At 44.5% G+C, this 22087-nt stretch overlaps 1 protein-coding gene across 11 annotated transcripts in view; it reads left to right on the plus strand.

The window, feature by feature from the left end:
• Window positions 1–22087, plus strand: part of TEAD1 (TEA domain transcription factor 1) — a 262497-nt gene that overhangs the window by 62306 nt on the left and 178104 nt on the right. For all 11 annotated transcript variants that reach the window (XM_019948063.3, XM_033862575.2, XM_033862576.2 and 8 more), the window contains one exon: window positions 20609–20864. In XM_019948063.3, the coding sequence (XP_019803622.1) occupies window positions 20708–20864 (157 nt within the window). In that variant the 5' untranslated portion in view covers window positions 20609–20707. The remainder of the gene's footprint in view (window positions 1–20608; window positions 20865–22087) is intronic.

Consider the following 22087-nt stretch of genomic DNA (forward strand, 5'->3'; position numbering starts at 1 on the left):
ATGTCCTCAAGCTTTATCGTTGTTGTAGTGGTTTTCCTTCCTTTTTGAAGATGCATACTTTTCAACGCCCTATTTTATTTTAACCCCAAGCATGTGTGAAATATTCACCCACCAACACATGAATTAGTTCTCTAGTCCCTTTACTGAGAAGTCATTCATGCATTTGTCCGGCCACCCATCCATCGTCTTCCCTCCCTCCTTCCTTGATTACATGTTACCTGCCAGACATTGGGCTAATGACTAGAGATACAAAGAATACCTCTATCTACTCCCCACCCCAAACTTGTATTCTCTGAGGAAGAAGGACTCAAACAATTAAATTACTAAGCAGTATCAGTGAAACGGTAATTGTGTGTTTAAAGTTCCATGAGATAGAGGAAACACAGCAAATCTGCATGAGAGCCAGGGAAGGCTTCGCTGAAGAGGTAGCACTTGAGGTGGCCTTTGTGTGGTAGCCTTAGAGATGGCTAAGGGGAGGAAAGACGTTTCAGAAAAGAGGACCAGCAGAGCAGTGGCTGGGAGACTTGGCTATACAGACAGGCAGTCTAGTTGGGTAATTATCAGTTTAGACTCTGAAATCAGACTGTTCAGATCCTGGCTTTGAGGATGCATGAGCCAGGTGGGAAATTTACTTTCTCTTTTGGTGTCTTAATTTCCTTGTTTCTAAATGGGAATAATGATAGTACTTTTCTAATAGTGTTGTTATGAGAGTTAAATGCATTGACAGATAAAGTGCTTAGAATAGGGCCAGGTACAGAATATACACTCTGTAGGTATTAGCTATTATTGCTACTGAAATGTTTAGAGGAACATTAAGTCCTTAGGTCTACCTGAAGTAGGCTATCATCTGTGTATTGTGTTTGCATTTGAAGGTTGCAGCTAGACCTTGGAGATTGGTTGGGTGGATCCGAGTGGTAAAGAGGATTCAAGTATCCACAAATGTCTGACCTCTAAGCTTTCTTGTATTCAGATGCTTGAATACCTCAATTTGTACCTGAGTTTCCTTAAATTTTCTTAAAGTCGGAATAATTTCTTAAAAATTACAAAAACAATGGAACATAAAAAAGTGTAAAATAAAAATCTGTAATGTCACCCTCCTAACAGAGTAACTGTTTCCTTTTTATTTTCACTTTATTTCTGTAGAAATATGCATAAAACTAGAGTTGTAATTACATATATACATAATTATATATATATACACATATACACACAATTTTGTATTTTGCTATTTATTTATGTATCTCTCTTTTTGCCGGCCTATCTGTCTATCTACCAATCTATCTAATTTTTTAGCCGCGCTGTGCGGCATGCGGGATCTTAGTTCTCCCTGACCAGGGATCAAACCCGTGCCTCCTGCAGTGGAAGCGTGGAGTCCTAACCACTGGACCGCCAGGGAGTTCCCCTGTATTTTGCTTTTTAAAATGAATATTCTTTGAGAAACTTTCCCTCATGGTTCTATTTTAAAAAATTTTTCTTGTAAAAGAATGCATAGTTTTCCTTTACATTCATGTACTGTAGTTTTCTTAGTCATTCTGCTATTCATGGTATTATAGATGATTCTGTAATATAGATATTTGTGCTCCTAATTTTTTTTCTACCGTGGGATTTTCTCTTTTTGATAAATTTCTAGGGTTAAGGTTACTAGGTCGAAGAATTTCAGCCTTTTGAGGTGCTTAGTTAAGTATAGCCATTTGGATCTTCACATCCCCAACATCACTAGCATAGTTCCTGTGTCATGTTCACTACAGATGTTCTTATTGTCTTTTAAGGTTTGCTGATTAGGAGATTTAAAATAACACCTTAAACTTGCTTGAATTTGCCATTCTTTCCCCCTCCTAGCGAAGATGCGTATTTTGTCATATGCTTGTTCTCCTGTGTGACTTGTTCATTCACTTCCTTCTCTGGTTGTGTTCATGTTTTTTTCCAGTGCAAATGTGAATCATTAATTCACTGTAAATATAAGCTTTGTGTTGAAAAAAAAAATTCAGGTGCAGGGATCACAACTCTTTCCCAGCCCTGCAGTAGCGAGGCTCTCATCCGTGCCACTGCATTTCTGGAGAGGGAGAAAGAGACACCAGTGCTTGCCATGTGCCAGCTCTGCTGGGGTCACGATGGCCAAGAGTCTGGACTCTCCACTGGCCTTGCTTTTCAGCTGCTTTTTATTGTGAGCAGAAAAATAGAGCGGCTGTCCATTATCTCAGCTCTAACAGTGTGCTCACTTCATTTACAGGGTCTCTCTTACTCCTCATGTCCCATACACACACACCTGGTACAGAGCCAGCATACAGTAGGCAACTTGTTTTCGTGTGTCATAGATCAGGGGTTGGAATGGACCCTCCCTGACATTCTTCTGCCTACTCTAGTCCCCTGCACAGCATCCCTCCTCAACTGTTCCTTGATTACCTCCGGCGATGGGAGGTTCAGTGTCTCACAAAGACAGACCTTGGGCTCAAGGTGAGATAGATCTGGGTTTGAATTTCTGTTTGACCAGTGGATAAAAGACTTACTGTTTCTAAACCTTATTTGCTTCATTATCTGAATAATCAATATTGTAATATTACATCTCTACCTAATATAGATGTGATGAGGATTAGAAGAAATAATAAAAATCGAGTCTAGATCCCTGTTCCTCACACACAGTAGTGTTGAATAAATGTTACTTGTGAATATTATCTCCACTTACTACTACAAGGCATTTCCTTAAACTTTTGCCATTACATCTGATTTTATGAATCCAAAATATTTTTTATATCCGTTAATTAGAATTTTGCTTAATTGGCAAAGAAGCTGCAGCACCCAGAGTGACTTGGAATTTTGAGCATATTCTTCCATCATGGAGGTGTTGGATAGGCATTGTCTTTGAGCTGATTCCAGCTTGGGCCATGATCCCAGCTGCTGGGCTGGACAGTGCTGTAATGCATCCAGGTTGACCCCTTCTTGGTTTTCAAAGTCTGATTTTACAGACCCCTTGTTTGTCTTTCTTCCCTTTCCTGGCTGGTGTTCCTGCCCTGGCACCCCCAGTAGAGGATGGACAAAAACATTTAGAGGAAACAAAACTCTCTTCCACTTATTAGTTACCTGTTATCTTCCACAGAAAATAGCGTACTAAAGGGAGGGCTAAGGTAGAGGTCATGCTTCCAAGTGCATAGTCATATGCCCAGCCCTAAATGTTGCTTTGGTATTGTAGAGTGAGCCAGTACCAGGGTGGTCGGGGCATTAGTTAGGCGGTACCGACTCTTCTTATTCCTAGACTTCAGCATTTCAGTATTCTTGCTTTAGCTTGCTGAGACTATCATTGACGATCTGAGACCTCCTCAAAGTCTCATGTGATTTAAGCAGGTAGCTTTTACCCTCAGGGAACCAGTGTCACTGGTGTTCGTACTCTTAGGACGACTCTTAGGACTGTGATGTTCGTCTTTGTCTAACCCAGCTCACTGTGCTCTGTAGAGAATAACTTGGTGGGAACTGCCCCCCACCCCAGCCGCCGTCTCGGGAAGTTCTTCCCATTAAGTGTCCATTTCAGTTTTAAAAATAAAATATTAGGGAATTTAATGAATTTCAGAGACAGCGCTGATGCGTTGGTGAATAAGATTTTAAGCAGTGGTCTCTGAGGAGCTGGTTGGAGGGGAGGATTAACAAAATTTAAAAAGCAAATCCCGGGTTATAGGTTATGTGTGGAGAGGGGTGATGTTTAAGGTATTTTAACAGACAGTGTGGACATGGACCCAATGGAAGACACTGGAGGCCCCCAGGTGTGCCAGGCACTTACATGTACTTGTTGTATACTGAGAAGATTGGGGGCACTGGAAGAGGGGTGGGAGGTAAGGAGACAGGCATTCAGTGGGCTTGGGCCACTGACTCTTTCCAGTTCGTGTGGAAGTATTTCAGTATTTGAAACAAGCAGGGTGGCTGTACAAGTGAGGTACTGATGGGGGCTGGCAGCGTGAGGGGGTGGGAGCAGCATCTGAATCACCTTTGACAGGTGTTCAGAGGTGTTAGATCCATTCCTTGCTTGCCTTCCTTTATCTCAGTGCTTAGGGGACCTTTGTGGTGCTGGCCCTGTTGACCTCTTGGTAGGCACTCGGAACGTGTCACATTAGACTTTAGGGTTCTCTGTTTGGAAAGCACTGAGACACATTGCTTTAATTAGAAAACACTACACGTGGCGGGCACCGTCCCTGTCTTCATGGGGTTCCCAATCTTCACCAGTGGCTTCAAGTTTTTCCTGCCCCTGGACTCTAGGAATTTGTCCATAGGAAATCATTACAAGGATGTTTGCTATACAGTGAAAAGCTGGGCAAAATCTAAATGTCCAGCCATGGGGAAATAGTCAAATAATGGTATATCCGTGACATGGAATACTATACCTCTTAAAATTCATGAATACAAAGGATATTTCAGGACTCAGGAAAATGCTGAATGTAAAATGTTCGGTGGACAATAAAAGAACCCGAAACTATAGGGAATAATAATAATAATGTTACTAGTACAAGGATGTACATCAAAATGCATTGTTAGCACTGACTATTGTTTGGAGGGCTGTGGGTAAAGTTAATTTTCTCCTATGTATGTTTCTGAATGTTCCACTTTTTTGGTCATCTGTGGGTATTAACTTTATAATTAGAAGCGTTCCATAAATATTATATTTCTTAAATCCAGTTTAGAGTTTAACAAGTTATTTGTATAATCAGCGACTGAGTATTTTGAATATAAACTTGGAGAAACACTTTTGGAGGTTGTGTTTATCGCCTGTAAAGGAAGCTGCTGACTTGGTGGGATAAAAATAAGAGCCTAGGTCAGCCTCGCGATGCGGGGGCCCCAGCTCCCCCGGCTTCCAGACTGCAAGGGTTCCAAGAGGCCCTAATACGCTTGTTGAAAGGCTCTCCTTGGCTTCTTATTAATGTCCCTCGCTGAGCCGTGCTCTGCTCTGCTGGCTAACCTTGTCAGAAGGTTACCCGTGGCTCTCCAGGTCTCAGCTAATTTTAAACCCAGTGTGCCGGCCAGTGCAGTGGCGTGGCATTGCGCTGCGGGGAAACGAACACTCCCTGGAAGACACGGCTGGGGAAAGATGAGCCGAGTCCCTGGGTTTTCCTCCTCCTCCTGTAAGTGACCAGGCACGCTGAACAAGCAAAGAGAGCTGGGATAATAATGAGAGCTTTTATGGTAAAAATCAGGACTATTAAAGATCTTTTAGCAGTGGCAATCAATGCTGGTTGATAATTGCACGGTGTGATGTGTCCTGCATGAGCTGTGTGAATTCTGACCACATAAGCAGGAGCGAGCTGGATGAGGTCCTCTCTTCCCGGAACTAGACTGACTGTTTTTAAAGCAGAATGAAACTGCCTCTCATTTCACTATTTATTTGGTGTTCTTCTAAATTTGTAGAGCTCAAACTCTGCTGGTAGTACGTTCCTTTTCTGAAGTTTTTACTGATTTGATTGGGAGAGAGCTAGTTTTTCTTAAAAGCTAAAAAATAAAACACACAGAATCTGCCTGTCTGCATGTCTGTTAGCTGCTGTTGGCTGCCACTAAGATTGTCATTTTAAGTACCTCCTTTTTTAAACATTTGCAATAGATAGAGTCCTGTTTAGATTACTGCTGTGCCATATAATGCTTGTAACCCTGATATTTTAACATGAAACATAAATCAGTAACTGCAAAATAACATGACATTGGGGAACCTTTCTCCATCTAAATTAACTTAAAAACAAACAACCAACCAACCAGAGAATCCTTTTTCTCCCCCCTTTTGGATTTTATTTTTTTAAATCTTCTTTCTCTTTTAACACCTTCAGGCTGGGAATCTAAGGTGCCTATTAGAGTTAGCCGTCTTCCCCTGCCAGAGCATTCACAGCGTCTCTCACATGTAAGAGATTACAATGGGAAACTTCACCCACCCGGTTCACTGCCTGGTCTGGGGTTTACCTGCCCAGCTGGAAGAAGGGCATCTTTCCTAATAGCTGGGTCCCTATCTACTCTCTTATGAAACAGTTGCGAGAAGCCAATTAAAAAGGCATGGTGTGTGGAGTAAACCAAGATGAAAGCACAATGGATGGAGATTCAATAACCTGCTAACTCCCTGTAGTGATTGAAGTTAACTTTGTTTGAAGTACCCAGGCTGGGTCAGACCACATCAAGCCAGCAGTGTTCCTGCAAGAGGATAGCACAGGAGTGAACTGTAATTTTATTTTAGGGAAAAAAAATACATAAATGCTTTTTATTGGCCTTTTCTGTTTTGAAGGTCTGTCCCTCCTTCACTAGGCCTAATTAGCTCTGTCATGTTTGGATTTAATTTTGAGAAAATTAAAGCTGAGTAATATCAGGAATTTGTTGAATGGGAATACTTGTTAAAATCTTCACTGACCCAAATCTGACTTTTATAAATAGTATTAAATAAGCAAACTTTAAAAAAACCCCAAACAAACCCATCCCCCTCTTGCCTTAAAATAATGTTTTTAAAAGCACATTCAACATACTTAAGAATAATATATAAGCTACTCTGGATTGGATGCTAAATGAATGAGTTATTGCAGGGGCTGTAGTGGTGATGTTAGGAGTATACTTATGAATTTAAAGTACATTTTGTAAAGCCCAGTTCCTCTTCGACACAGACTCAAATGTCTGCTTTTCTTCTCCTGGTTCTCTCTTTCTCACCTTTCCCCTCCTGCGCTTGGCCTGCACGCCTGCCTGGTGTGGGCCCGCTGTTATTTTTGTGGTAACCTGACACTTTGGCCAGCAGTCGCAGCCCCCAGGTCCCTGGGGGGTGAACTTGCTGTGAGCTGAAAAGGCAGGCTCCAGATCTGATCTCCCAGGTGGAGCAGCTGCTGCAGCAGGGCTGGGGGATGCCACAGACTGGGGAGGAGGGGTGTGTGTCACCAGTTCAGCCCTCGGATTGTGGCTTGTCAGGCAACAGGCCCTACCTTGAGATGGGGGGCCAGTAGAGGCCAGCTAGTCAGGGGTTTTGGAGACTGGAGGAAGGTTTTAAGCTACTACGTTTTTTTCATTTCATTCTGTGGGTCTGGTCTAGAGTATGCCTGAGGCTGTCTTTGTGATTCCTTAGACAAGGATGAGTTTCTTAATAGTCACGAAGATTGTATTAATATTTTATGTTAAACTAAAGCGAACAATTTTATCAAGCTGGTGTAGGGACGAGGTACAGAAATGAATGGGACAGAGCCCCTGTCTTCTGGAAATCTGCAGTATAGCAGGAATCACAGATATATAAGAAGTAGGTATTAATTATAGTTGTGTACGTTCATTCAGCAATTATTTGAGGACCTTCAGCATGTCAGGCACAGCTCAAGACGTGTGCACACATACCCACTGATCTGTAAACATACAGATTAAGTAATGTATATAATGGTTGCCGAGGATTGAGACATCTATACTTACATGGATCATCTCGTTTAATCTTTCAACAGGTATGTAATGTTAATTCTCATTTTGCTTTGTACCTGCACGCGCACGCACACACACACACACACACACACACAACACCCTGAGACACAGCTAACAAGTGGAGAACTCAAAATTAAAACCTCTGGGATTCTAAAGTCTTATATACTCTTTATATACACATATTTTTAACTGTTTGGCCATATAGACTCTCCAGATGCACAGTGTCCTCCCTGGAATTGCAGGGGTGCCCACAAAGGAAAGCACTTAGCAAACATTTTTGGAGTTCCAACAATTCATCTGATAGTGAGAGACGTTAAACATAGGAATGCCAAGGGACTTACCGATCAGCTGGAAACAGTATCTTAAGAGAAATTACAGTGAAGCGTACCAAGTATGGTGTTGGAAGTTTGCTTGAGGTGCTATGAGGACATGGAAGTGACTTCTCCTAGTGGAGGAATCTGCCAAGGCTTCCCAGAGGAGAGGTTGGTGGCTTTGGTCTTGAAAGGACCAGTAGACATTCATTAGATGGAATTGCTGGTGAGAGAAGCAGCTGAGCAGAGGGGCCCAGGTGGCTGAGGGGGTGAAGTAGGCAGCCTGCTGTGTCTGGGCACCTTGGAGTGGTCTCTGGCTGGAATGTGGGGGACTGCACAGGTGCCTGAGAAGCAGGCTGGGGGCAGGTGGTCAAGGCCATGGGTGCCCTGTTATGCAGTTAGGTCCTGGAGGGTGTGGGCCTCTGCTGAAAGATTTAAAGTGAGCATAGGATAAAAGTCATATTTGCATTTTGGGAAGACTCTGTCTGAAGAATAGCACAGGAGAAGCTGACTAAAAATATATGAGCTGGAGATTCTGATTCAGTACTTCTGGCATCAGGGCTGAGATCTGTATTTTTAAGAAGCCATCTATGTACTTCCCAGGGTTGGGAACCTGGCAGAACTAGGTTGTTGGTAGTGGTGGTGTTTGGGGACATAGGGGACAGCCCACCTCAGGGAGGTGTGAAGAGGTCCTGCCTGTGAGACGGGAGCAAAGTTAGTGGGGGTGGAGAGGAGTGGAGGGGATGCAGTTGAGAGATGAGGGGCCGAGTGGACATTTTTGGTGACGAGTTGCATGGGAAGGGATGGGAGAAGCCTGAGATGATGGCCCTCCTTTGGGTGCTGATTCAGCGAGGTTCTCTGAGGAGCAGAATCCCTCAGAGGGAGCCTGAGGGATTGGGTTCCCTCACCCAGGGCCTGGGAAACCCTTTTTGGATTTTCTTGGGCGATTTTAGAGACAGATCCTTAATATAGAAACGTGACTTGGAAGGTGTCAGTGCCCGGTATGCCAGGTCTGTGTGTCTGTGAGGGTTTGGGTTTGTTTGCTTTGTCTTTGGGCCTTTTAGCCTCTCAAGTCTCGCCCTGTAAGTAAAGTCCTCATTAGTCGTTTGGACTGAGCAGGCATCAACACCGTGAATGTCCGAGACGGGGAGGGCTTTAGCGGCAGTTCACAGGTGTAATTGGAAATGGTGTAAATGTAATTGGAAATGCATTTTGATTAGAGAGAGGAGTTCCTTGTTCCTCTACCAGGGTTAGGAGAATCCGCAGGAGGAAGAGATCCTGGAAGGAAATACATATCTCTCCCCTTTATTATTATTTTTTTTCTAAAGAGACTCACTCCTCCTTTGTGCGTGTGTGCGTGTGCTGGGGAGGTGTAGAAATATTGATTGAATCAAGCTGTGGCCTTTTGCCTTTTTTGCTTGATACGACTGCCTCATTTGCTGGGGTGGGGAGCGTTGGGGATGAGGAGGGAGGAGTCCGGTGGCGGGTGTCATGACCAGAGTCCGCTTTCCTTCAGAGCACCTTGAGCCTTGCAGAAGTGAAGCAGATGTTTCGCCTGATTTCAGAGTTGGGTGCCTCAGCTTTTCTGTCGATGCCTCTCTTTGCCTGGGTTTCTTGCCCCACTACATGCCCTGACGCGCTTATGGACTGCTTAGAGCTGGTGTTGTGCACACAGTAGGTGCTCAAGTAATATTTGTTAATTTGAATGACTGGTGTATTGTCTAAGGGGGAACAATACTTATTCTGCCTCAGCCAGTTTCCTGCCAAGATTCTTTCTCCTGATGAAGTCGCACTGGGTATAAAACAAGGACCGGTTTTCCATTTGGAGGCAGGGATGGGGGTGAGGGTGAGGCTTTAATTGGCCCCTGAATTTGCATCCCTCTCAGTGTAAGACCAGTTTTGCAGCTGCTCTATCCCTGTATCATCATTAAATGGCAGATGTGTTTCTCATTGGAGGGGTGGGGGCTCAGTTGTATCAGTGACGCTGGGAACGGGTAGACATTTGTGAACAAGCAGTGTCATACATTTTTGGTTTGTTGATACACTTGCTCTCATTGCCATTTGCACGTTGGCCATGTGCACACATGTGTCACTGTGTAAGCATAGCAGTCTAGTCCCCACGTTGGGTTCAGGATGACCGCGCTATCCGCGAGGAACCAGGGAAATACGTGGAACCCTCCACGACCAACTCTGAGAGCATTTATTGGAAGAGCTGAGTGACTGGGCACCAACAGAGTGAATCCTGTGGTTCTAGGCTGTTTAAACAAGCACACCTGTATAAACGGTCATTGTCTTTTTGTGCATTAAAAGGCCTTTATAAATTTGGAACGCTTCAGGGATGAGCCACACTGTAACACTTGAATTTATCTAGAGAACTCTTTTGGACCACACCACACTGAAAATGCTTTTTTCTAAATGTCGGTTCATTGGTTTATTTATTTATTTTTGGCTGTGTTGGGTCTTTGTTTTTGTGCGAGGGCTTTCTCTAGTTGTGGCAAGCGGGGGCCCCTCTTCTTCATCGCGTTGCGCGGACCTCTCACTATCGTGGCCTCTCTTGTTGCGGAGCACAGGCTCCAGACGCGCAGGCTCAGTAGTTGTGGCTCACGGGCCTAGTTGCTCCACGGCATGTGGGATCTTCCCAGACCGGGGCTTGAACCCGTGTCCCCTGCATTGGCAGGCAGATTCTCAACCACTGCGCCACCAGGGAAGCCCTGAAAATGCTTTTGATTAAACAATTTGGATTCCAAATTTATAAAATTGCCGGTTCTTCATCCTTTATCCCCCCAAATACACACATACACTAACACACACACCCCCCTTTAGGAGTTGCTTGCATACTCCTGATATTGCTGGCGTTTTCTTGTTGCCTTTGAATGAAACAACCCAAACTTTTTGTTGCTGTGTGTGTGGCCCCTTGTGGTCTGGCTCAGTTTACCTTTTGTTTTCTTGCTTTGTCTTTTCTTCACCACATCCCCTTCACAGATACCCATCTCTGCACAGGCCTCCCTGAGCTTTCTCATAATTGGCCTCGTAAGTCCTGCTCAGACTTCAAGACCAGCCTAAGCATCACCTCCCATGAGGCCCTTGTTGACCTGAGAGACAGAATCAGCTCCTGTTTCTGTGCTCCAACAGCACTTAGTTCATTCCTCTTTTGACATATTATATTCATGCACTTGTTCATTCATTTCTTCACCCGTGGGTTCATTATTTTAGGCACCCTTTGGGTCATTATTTTTGGGGAGCACTGACTGTGTGCCAGACCTTCATTAAATGCCAAGGACAGGAAAATGACTAAAGGCATGGACCTAAGCCTTAAAGATCTCACAAACCCCCAGGGTTGACAGCCACAGAGACGGATCATTCCTGTGCAGTGAGTGAGAGGGTTCATTTATCCTGGGGAGCGAAGGTGCTTTCTGCAGGAACATGGCGGGAGTGGCTTCCCAACGAGTGGCTTGAAGTCTTGAAGGATAATTAACCTACTTCTGTGTCTCCCTGCTGGAAGGGTGCTCCTTGAGGGCAGGGAGGGGAGCATGTTTATTTCCTCTCTCTAGTGCCTGGCACATGGGTGGGGAGACATGGGATGGGGGGTTTCAATAAATCTTTGATCATATTGAATTGAAACAGATAATAAAAAGAAAACAGAAATTATTTCCCCTTCGTGATTCTGCCCTGTCCTGTTTCAGAGTGAATTTAAGGCAGCTTGCAAGGCTGTAGAAGAGCACAAATTAAGAAGCAGGGAAAGAAGGAAGAAAAAGAAGAGGATTGAGGCAGGGACCTCAAAAAGCGGGTTTGGGAATGAAACCAAACTTGCCAACCATATAACCACCGTGCTCTGTCTGAGGGGCCTGCCAGTGGGGCTTAGTGCTCTTTGGCAGTGAGTGAGGAAGCCTAGTCGGGTGAACACGAGGTGAAAAACACGTGGTGTTTTGTTGGTTATTGAACTTTCCATTGGGACCTTTGTAAAGAGCAATCTGTGTAATGTGATGAAGGACATACTCAACTTCTTGGAGTACATCCAGTGACTAATTCATGGGATGTTTCTGGGTATGCTGATGGTATCACGTAAAAGCATAATTCAATAAAAGCAGTTTATCTGGAGCTCCTGGAATACACTTTGTCTCAGATAACTGTGGAATCACTATGGGACTGGAACAGATAGTTCTACCTGCTGTTCAGTCTGTCCCTCTTTTTTATCCAGTGTCCTAATTCTACATGCCACTGCCTTTGGTCCTAGAGGTCACACAAGCTCTGTTTCTGCTCCCAAGGAGTTTGATGATCATGTGTTGGGACTCAGAAAATACTCATGTATGATATGGGATCAGTATCTCTATGATCAGATGCATTAGAAATGGGTATTTAAAGTAAGATGGGCCAGACCAACACTCACACAAAAATGTAAACATATGATTTGTGATGGTTGAGAGGATGGAAAGGAACAACATTTGTCGCCGTGTATCGTGTTCTTGGTTACCCTAAGTTGGCAGGAAAGAGGAGTTTTTTCCTTCTGGGCATGTTGGAGCCTAAATTTTGGATTCTCTGATGCGGTGATGATGATAGTCTCATGGATCCATTGGGTCTTTAGAGAGCATTTGAATGCCACTGTACCCAGCTGAAGACTCTCAGCAGAGCTTGGTCCTCACAGTTCAGCACTTTCAAATGCCATCTTTTTCCAGTTTTCCTTGTCGATTGGCTTATGACCCAAGCAGAAGTCAGCCCTGGATTTACCTGTTGCTGCTTTCACCCAGCATGCTGTGTAATAATCCAGGGTAGACGGAGGCATGGCTAGAATGGGGGAAGCATCCTAAATCATAGAAACTGGAGAAGGCAGCCCAGGGCCGTTTCTCTGTGTAGAGTGGAGAGGGCCACTCCTAATGCAGCAGAATTAGGATTCCGCATCAGCCAAAGGAGCTGCATCCGGGCAGCTCAGCTGCTGGGACTTGGAGTCAGTCCAGAGCCAACACATCATTAAGTTGGCCGGCAATGAGCTGTGTAACACCGAGTGAGTCTCCACCAGCTTTTGTAAGAAGGATGGTGCCTTCTTACAACAAACGCCCCACCCCATGTCTCCCCACCCACGTGCCTACAGACTTGCCACCTAGGGAACAGCACCTTGATTGCATGAGGCCCATTTGTTTGGCATTCCTTCTGACCTGGGGCTGAGATGGACTCTTTTGCAATGCTTGTCTTAGGGTCTGACCAAACGCAGCATATGTGTTTATCTGATGTGCTGGTAGCTTTTAAAATATGAACTGTCAGGATGTCCCTGGTGGTCCAGTAGTTAAGACGCCGTGCTTCTACTCTAGGGGGCACAGGTTCGATCCCTGGTTGGGGAACTAAGATCCTACGGGCCGCACGGTGTGGCCAAAAATAAAAAATAAAAAAAGTAAAACTGGGGCTTCCCTGGTGGCACAGTGGTTAGGAATACACCTGCCAGCACAGGGTACACGGGTTCAAGCCCTGGTCTGGGAGGATCCCACATGCCGTGGATCAACTAAGCCCACGTGCCACAACTACTGAGCCTTGGCTCTAGAGCCCGCGAGCCACAACTATGAGCCTGAGTGCCACAACTACTGAAGCCCGCGCACCTAGAGCCCGTGCTCCGCAACAAGAGAAGCCACCACAATGAAGCCCGTGCACTGCAATGAAGAGTGGGCCCCGCTCCCCGCAACTGGAGAGAGCCTGCGCGCAGCAATGAAGACAGCCAAAAATAAATAAATTTTAAAAAAAGTAAAATAAAATATGAACTGTGTACTTTTGATTTTTAATTTGTACTCATTGTCATGTAAAATTCTGAGGCATCATGATAGGCTGATGGTGAATCTCACCACCTAAGAAAGTAACATTTCCCATGACTTAGTGACTAAAGAGTATTTTTTTCCTGGTATTTGTTTTCTTTGTTTAAGCATTAGGATTGGTGAGTCTACTTGAAATGTGTGTTCACTCTACAGACCTTTTGGAATGGAGGAGTTAGTTTGGGGGGTTTTCTTTGACTGTTATTCCTGGGAAAGGGCTTAGGAATGTTCCTTTTGAAATGCTACTTACTGCTAACTCTTGTGGCATTGTTTTCTTTTTTCCCTCTTAGAGCATTAAAGAAGCTTCTGTTTCTGGCTTTGAAACGTGTTTCCCAAGGTTAAACAACCCACCTTCCAGGGATCCATGACTTGGGCTACAGGTCATGTCATCCAGCTTACGCTCCCCTTACAGGTGCACTGTTCTTGATAGCAAGTCTTCTCTTGGAATGGTCAGATGGCATAGATTGCCTGGACCCGAGTGTATGGCCTTGTCTTTTTGAAGGAGCCTACTGATGGAGAGCAGTGATTAAGCTTGCCTGGTGGTGGTGAAGAGGAAAGGAAGAGACAGGAATTTCTGTTCTTAATGGCTAACACATTCATTAAGGGGATGGGGAAGGTGATTCCCTCAAAGGCTGGTAATACAGAACCACATGGCATGAAATCAATCAGAGCCTTTCTCGAGCTGTCACCTGGGCAAGTACTTGGAGCTGATGGAGCAGAGAATTAATCAGGGAATCTCAGGAGGGTAATGCTAAGACCTCTGATGGGGTGCTCAGCATCGGGGTCTTGGTGAAGAGGTACTGGCTTGTTGATGGATCCTGTTGATAGAGAAGTGATTTTCGAAAAGGAGAAGGTGTAATTATCTGCTCCTTCCTGCTGAAATTAGAGGGAACCTATTGGCAATTGGAGTGTATGACACTAAGGCTCACTGGCTGATACTACACAGCAGACGTTCCGTCTCTCTGGAGACTGCCTTCAAAACCAGGCTGCCGACCCTCACCTGTATTTCTCAGGCCACTTGTTAGCAAGTTTGGCTAGCCTCTGAAATGGTAGGAAAATAACAGCTCTCCCCATTTACATATGCAAAAGCGGTGAACCATCATTAGTGTCTGACATTCCTCCCAAGTACCCAGGGAGGTGAGTCAGTATCATAACTATTCATTAGGAATTCATTAGACTGTGCTTCATGGTGTCAGTTGTGGACAGAGCTGAGAATTCAGCACTGCCTACATTCTCTCCCTTTCGAATCCAGCCTCCAGCTCACTGTCTAGTGAGGATGTAGTTTGAGTCCAGTATTCCCATGGAATGTGCATTCTATCTGGAGCAATGACTATTAAGCATATGTGACTTCGGTCAACTTATTTAGGCCTCTGGACCTCATAAGGTAGGAATAATACCCAGTGCGGGCAGTGCAGTTACTAAATACGATCCTGTAGGTCAGCAGTCCCCAACCTTTTCAGCATTAGGGACCGGTTTCGTGGAAGACAGTTTTTCCACGGACCGGGGTGGGGCGGTGATGGTTCAGGCGGTAATGCGAGCGATGGGGAGCGGTGGGGAGCGGCAGATGAAGCTTTGCTCTCTCGCTGGCTGCTCACCTCCCGCTGTGTGGCCCAGTTCCTAACAGGCTGTGGACTGGTACTGGTATGCGGCCCGGGGGTTGGGGACCCCTGTCCTAGAAGACCCAAACCATATTTGTCCCTTTAACACAAAGGGCTCTTGGTTGTCTGTAATCGTGATTAATAAATAAGAAGTTGAATCAGACAGCTAACTCGTGGTTATCCAAACTGTGCTTGGCATAAGTCTGTCCTCTTACATCTTCTTGGTTTGCTGATTTCCTTTGGGGCTCTTATTATTCATTAGAACCTTGGCCAGAGTCAGAGTGAGGAATGGGAAAGGAGCTGAAACTCTGACCCTTCTCATGGAAAGCTTGGGTGATAAGTTCAGTCATGTTGTTATCAAAGAATGTTCACATCATTTGGTTGTTGGTTCATTTTTTCTTTCTTTGAATATTTCTTATGCCAAGTACTGTGCTAGCACAGGGGATACCTATGGTGACTGTAGTAGTCCTTGCCCTCAAGGACATTGGGATGTGGATGGGGGGAGTGATAACAAACCAACTGAATCTAAGATCTCTTATAGGTAGTCTTTGGAAACACAGGTGATGAATGATGAAGTTGGTTTCCTTCAGTGTTAACGGTGGAAACTGAGGCACATGGCGGATACTGTGTGGTCCAGGGTTACTCGGGTAGAGGCAGAGTCCTAACTTCCAGTCCACCTCTTTTCTTGTTGCCTCACAGAGTATGAAGATATTGGCTAAGATAAGCTTTATGGATTTTTTTGTTTTAGATCCTCACGTTCAGTGACATTTCCCTAATCATGAGGGTTAGTTAAAACTAATACTTTTATTTAAGAGCTCTTAAATCACCAGTAAGTGGGTGAGATGCTTACATTATGAGAAACCCACAGGAATTAATATAAAGGGAGCAGCGATTCCTGTGTCCTGTGTCATACCCCTTGTGCATACGTTCCTTGGATAGAGTTGGTGTCAGAAGCACCTGCATTGACCATCTAACCTCCTTCTTCCCCTAGACTTTTAAATCAAAATATGTACTGGTTGAATACTATATATGTGTGTGTGTGTGTGTGTGTGTGTGTGTGTGTGTGTGTGTGTGTGTGTATGTGTGTATGTGTGTATATATATATGTGTGTGTGTGTATATATATATACACACACACACACACACACACATATATGGGTATAATGTTCATCATATAAGATGTCATTCCAATGTGCTCATGTTACCTGTCTTGAAATGTAAGTGGGTAATCCTGAAAGAATGATTCATTTAGGCAGTGTGGCTATTAGCAGGAATGTTTGGGTCACTGGTAACATTTCTTTTTGGAGTTTATTCCAGTGTGGCTGGGAAGAGTTTCAGGAAAAAAGGAGGTTTTAGAAAAGTGTTAATGTTGGAAACTGAGGCACATGGGGGCTACGTGATATATAGTACATTTTCAACCAACAACATTTTCCCTTCTCTCTTTTGTTTTAGGCATTCGTTTAGATTTAGGGTTATTCCCCTCAACGAAACTTCCCAGAAGAATATGAAAACTATTGATTGTGTGCATTATAAGTGCAGGCGTTTGTTACCAATTTAAATTTTCCATTTAGGCATCTGAAGACCTTAAGGAAGAGGATCCTTTAAACTTATTTCCCAAAGGGAGCCATTAGGGAAGCTCCTTCATTTCTTTACCATCCCATTATCAGTAGGTGTTTGGGCATCACAAGGTCCATGCCACTGTCTAGAGATGATGGACTTGAAAACGTCATCTGTTCATGGTTTTTCAGATGATAGAGCACCTTCATTCATTATCTCACTAAATCTTTATGGAAACTCCATGGGGTAGAGTCCCTCCACTACTTAATGATTTTTCTGCACTGGGGTTGCATTTAATTTATTATTTTCATTTTATAAATTAAAACCTGAGCCTCTAGAGATTACCTAATTTAGTCTGGGCTGCGTGGCTAATGGGTGAGACAGGTTTGGAATCCAGATCAGTTTGAATCTTAATACCATACACCCCACCCCCCGCCTCCGCTGCCCCCTCCACCCCCGCTGCCCCACAATGCTATGTTCTTCATTTACTGAAGTGAGTGAAAGTTGGCTCCCTTGCTCAAAGGATGTATGAGGCGGTGAGGACATCAGCTCTGCAGGCACAGATATTCTGTGCGTATATCACTTGATTAGATCTTATTGTTGGTAATAAGCAGGTGCTTGTTATTGTACATTCAGAAGCCAGGTAGATCGGGTGGTAGTTAACTAATTCCACACATTTTTAGGATGCTCCTAATGTGTGGCTGATTCTCTCAGAGCCACTAGATACAAGGATGGTTTCCAGGATGAGGTGGATTTTGAGCTGGGCTGGAAGGGAACTGAGGGATGGAATTTGGTATCCAGTACAGGGAGCTTTTCTCAGCCAGTCCTAGTCTTGTGATTGGAAACTCTGCCCATACAAGGCCTCATCTTACAATTGGGTTGTAAAACCAAGGGCCTGTAGAAGTCTGTGGATTATGTATCTGGTAGCTTCTGGGGCTGTGTCCTGGCCCTTGTCCAGAGTAGGTAATTCCATCCTGCTGAGCTCCAGTTCACCAAATGCAAGAGCCTGGACACGGAGTTCTTCTTCCCTTTGCAATAAATGAATAAAAACATGTGAGCATTTAGAGCAGTGCCTGTGGTTCCTAAGTGGATGGATCAATTGATGCTAGTTAATATTGCATTCCCCAACAACCAAGGAGTTGTGACCCTTAGCTTTAGAGGTAACTTGAAGGGGTTGTCTGCAAGACTCTGCTGCCTGTCTTATGAGGCCATTACCACTTGTTGAACTAACAGGAAATTTTTCCTTATGTTGAGCCATAATCTTCTTTGGAACTTCTACAAAGCAGATCTAACACCCTCCCTGTGTGTAACACCTTCAGAAGTTGTTTGGTGTCTGAAGACATTAAGCTTGGCAGTTATGATTCAGAAAGATCTTACCAGTTTTGAGCCACTGGCTAAGGCTAAAAATAATGGAATTTAATAGAATAGATATAAATTCCTGATTTTAGCTCCTAACCCAATTGATCAAGAGTTGGGATTCAGGAACAGCACTTGGAGGGTGGGAGCTTAGAAGTTTTATGGATCCTGAGTCCACCTCTGAGTGTCATTTATTGAAGGTTGTGACAAACTGGGCTGGGCAAGAGGGATGATGTGAATTGTGTCTAGTCTGGAACATGGTCAGGAGACTGGGGGCTGCTCTGGTCATACCTAAATGGGTGTCTTTGGGGAGATTTGCTTCCCCAAGGCATGGATAGACCTCAAGGCTGAATGATTAGAAGTTAACCAGGATATTGGGTTTTAGCCCGATAGATGGAAGAATTTCAACATGTTAGTACAAAGGAGGTGATACTGGGAAGGTAGTGGGTTCTTTGTTATTGTTATTGGTGATGTTCATGCATAGACTGACCAGTTAATGAGATGTGTCAGAGGGGACCTCAGCTATTGAATTAGGGTTGTTGTGTTTTGGTCTGGAGACTCTGAGGCTTTCAATTATATGGTAATGTTTTTTAAGTCAAATAAAGTTCCCCTGGTCCCCTGGATTCCATCCCTCTACCATAGTGGTTGAGCGCTGGACACAGTTTAATCTTAAAATGTGGCTCTCTGGAGTGAAGTCTTACTGCTGTGAGCTGCCTGGAGCTGAGGAATTGGCCTGTGTTTTTGTATGTGTCTGGTTGTGTTCGTTTTGTTTTGTTTAGTTTTGGGGTAAGGTGGAGAGGGAGAGGGTGAACGGCTAGTCACCGCTCAAAGAGTTCACACATATTCTTATAATTTCTCTAATAAACCTCTTTGGAGCTAGACTCTAGGGTAGCGTGCAGTTCAGCTTGGATTTTGTAAGACTCTTAGATCCCAACCAAGGAAAAAAATGTAATAATTTGAGAATTCAAAGGCCCACACTGCAGGCATTGTAGAGTTCATCTGGGGGTCAGTCACAAAACCCTTTCTTGTGGCATAATTTATATCTTTAACATTTGGCAGTTTTAAAATTCCTGTGTCAGTGTACATGTGTTGGTAAGAAGTAGTAAATATTTTGCTGACAAGTTCTTTGAAAGATGGATCAGTGGCAGCGTTCAAAGGCAGATAACCTGAGGGTTTCCTTTATCCAGGTGCTGCCAAATCTAAAGAGCTGTCAGGATACAGAGCCAAAAGCACCCGTTGGTTATACCATTTATTGTGTAATGTTCCTGTGCCTCAGACTTTCTGCACCTGGGATCTGTAGATATACACAGCGGGGGAAGACAGGGGAAAAGGGTTCAGTTGGGAGAGAGAAGGAAAGGGCTGGCTCTCAGAGGTGCTGGCTCTCAGAGGTGACTGCCCTGGGATACAGAGCAGTGCCTGGTACCTAGTAGGGCTGTCTGCATCTGCTTCCCTCCTGGCCACCTTTGTTGTGATGTTGCATGGACTTGAGGCGGCGGAAGGGGTGGAATGGTGGTCGCACTAAGCTCTCCATACTCAGGCCCTGCGCCTCCCCTCTTCCAGTCAATCCCCAGGAGGAATTCTTATCCCCTTTTTGGGGAAGGCTTTGAATAAATGATCTGATGCCTTTTCAACAAAGGCATATTGATATGTTAGTGTGCAGACAGCAAGGGGTACTGGATTAGATCATTTTCACATTGGTGTTTGTGCCACTTTGACATTTGTTTGGAATGACCATAGGTTACATGCATAATTTAAGGAGAATAAATCTTTGAGAAAGATTTCTTTTGGTTCTGTAATCTTTAGTGCTACAGAAAAATAAACGAAAGCCTCCCGCACAGTTTTCCTGTGATCAGGAATTCCAAGGAGGCTACCAGACGAAGTGCCTCATGTGGGTGTGAAACATTTCTTCAGATGTGCTGGCCGCTTGCAGTTGTTGCAGGGAAGGCAGGAATTGGGGACAACTTGGTTCCAGCTTCAGGGTTACAATCTAGAAGCTGAGAGTGGCAAAGTGACCTGACTTGTACAGTGTAAAAAGCCCTGCGGATAAATGCTATAGAATGAGCATTGTAGAATGAGTATTTGTGATAAAATAATCTCCCTCCTTCTGTCTGCCATTCTGCCGCCATCTTGCTTCTTGGTGATCCCAGTGACAAATTCTCGGATGGTTTGACATTTTAGAGTTATCGTGCTAATTGCCACAGTGAGGTAGACGCCGTTTGTTGTACTTTATTTTCTTTTAAACAACTTGTTCTGCTCTGGAGATTTGATTATCATCGAGCAAAGTGCTCCTGGTAGATAGTAGGTACTTAGCAAATTTTGCATGATTCATTGTGAACTTGCAATTCAGAGTGAGTACTGTTCTCAGATGAAAATTTCCTCTCATCTGTGAAGATTATCCAGCTTCTGCCTGCTGTTTTCTTTCTGTTCCTAACGTGATACATAGGAACAAAAGACACTTGGATCTCAGAATTCCATATTCTCTCCTAGGAGTTATCCTCCAAGCAGAGCTGGTGACTGAAAAGTCTGCGGTAGAACCAGCGAGAGCAGTATGTTGACGGTTACCGTGTCCTTATACTATCTTTTGATTTCTCTCTTAGGTTTATTTTCTTGAAAAGGCTCCAGGCTTCGGCTTGGAAAATCCAACCGCCAAAATTGAGCCCAGCAGCTGGAGCGGCAGTGAGAGCCCTGCCGAAAACATGGAAAGGATGAGTGACTCTGCAGATAAGCCCATTGACAATGATGCAGAAGGGGTCTGGAGCCCCGACATTGAGCAGAGCTTTCAGGAAGCCTTGGCTATCTATCCACCGTGTGGGAGGAGGAAAATCATCTTATCCGATGAAGGCAAGATGTATGGTAAGTGATTTGAAATGCTCCTTTGAAATGCTGCAACCTGCTTTTGTGGTAAGGGGTCAACGTAGCTAGCCTTCTACTGAGATCCATTCCTTGTGTTGGGTTGAATGATCTTTGTACAATTTTAGTTGGCCATCCAAGGGACTGAATCTCAACTGAAGAGGAGAGTCAGTAAAGGACCTCTGGGAAATCATTCCCTGGAGTTTCTTCTTCTTCTTCATATCAAAAGCTCTCGAGGACCAGATAGGAACAGAGGTAGTTGCAGTGGCATATGCAGACACCAAAAGTGGGGACTAATTCTTCTGAATGCACGCCCCATCAAAAGGAAGTGCTGCTGCCTAGCTCCAGATAACTGACTGAAGCTCCGTAGAAATGGGGCCTCGTGCTGCCAAATCTAGCAAGATAGATGTTTATATACGAAATGTACTCATTTTTAAAAGCCAGCATTTTTTTTTTAAACACAACCCTGTATAGGCCATATAAAACATGCCCAGGGACTTGATCAGACCTTTGAACCACCAGTTTGCTGCGTTGTTGCCAATTTGCAGTTGAATGGCCAGACAAGGCACTGACCCCCAGGCTACTCTGACCAGTCTCCCTTTCCACATGGGGACCCCTCACAGTGCACTCAAAACTCCAAGAGCACCCAAGAGGATGAGACCAGTTGACCAGATGGCTGGGGATGCCAAAGGTGGCAGCAAGCACCACCCATCCACTAGTCTGGGGCTTGCACACTGGGTTTGGACCTTCCCTGCACCTGCTGTAAAGGCTTCCAGCTGCTGACCTGTACTTTCTGCCTGCTTACCTTTTGGGAAGCAGATGGCAGGTGGTTGCAGATACATTCTGCTTGTCTAATTGGGCACGTTAAGTTGACAGTTTGCACTGTGGCTGAGTCTAAAGAGATGCAAACAAATAACCTAAACTCAAAGAGAACCGGCTCAGCAGCCTAGCGGAGCTTGTTAACTTATCATGGGAGTGATTTATTTCTAAATAATTTGAAAGCTTTTCCATAATAGGGTGTTGTACCTTTAATACCGCACCTCCTTTATCAGGAGCCGTAGGAGGCTGCAGCTCAAACTAGCACCCACTGCTGAGGAGAAAGCAGATGGTGGTGCAGCTGCCACCAGCTGTGCCCCCCACCCTGCCCTACCCCTCTCCAATTTGGATGATGTAATGGAAACAAGGAAAATTTTGCTTTCTGCAGCATTCGAGTCTCTCTCCCTTGG

Source organism: Tursiops truncatus, chromosome 8 (assembly GCF_011762595.2).
Source record: "Tursiops truncatus isolate mTurTru1 chromosome 8, mTurTru1.mat.Y, whole genome shotgun sequence".
NCBI classification, from domain to species: domain Eukaryota; kingdom Metazoa; phylum Chordata; class Mammalia; order Artiodactyla; family Delphinidae; genus Tursiops; species Tursiops truncatus.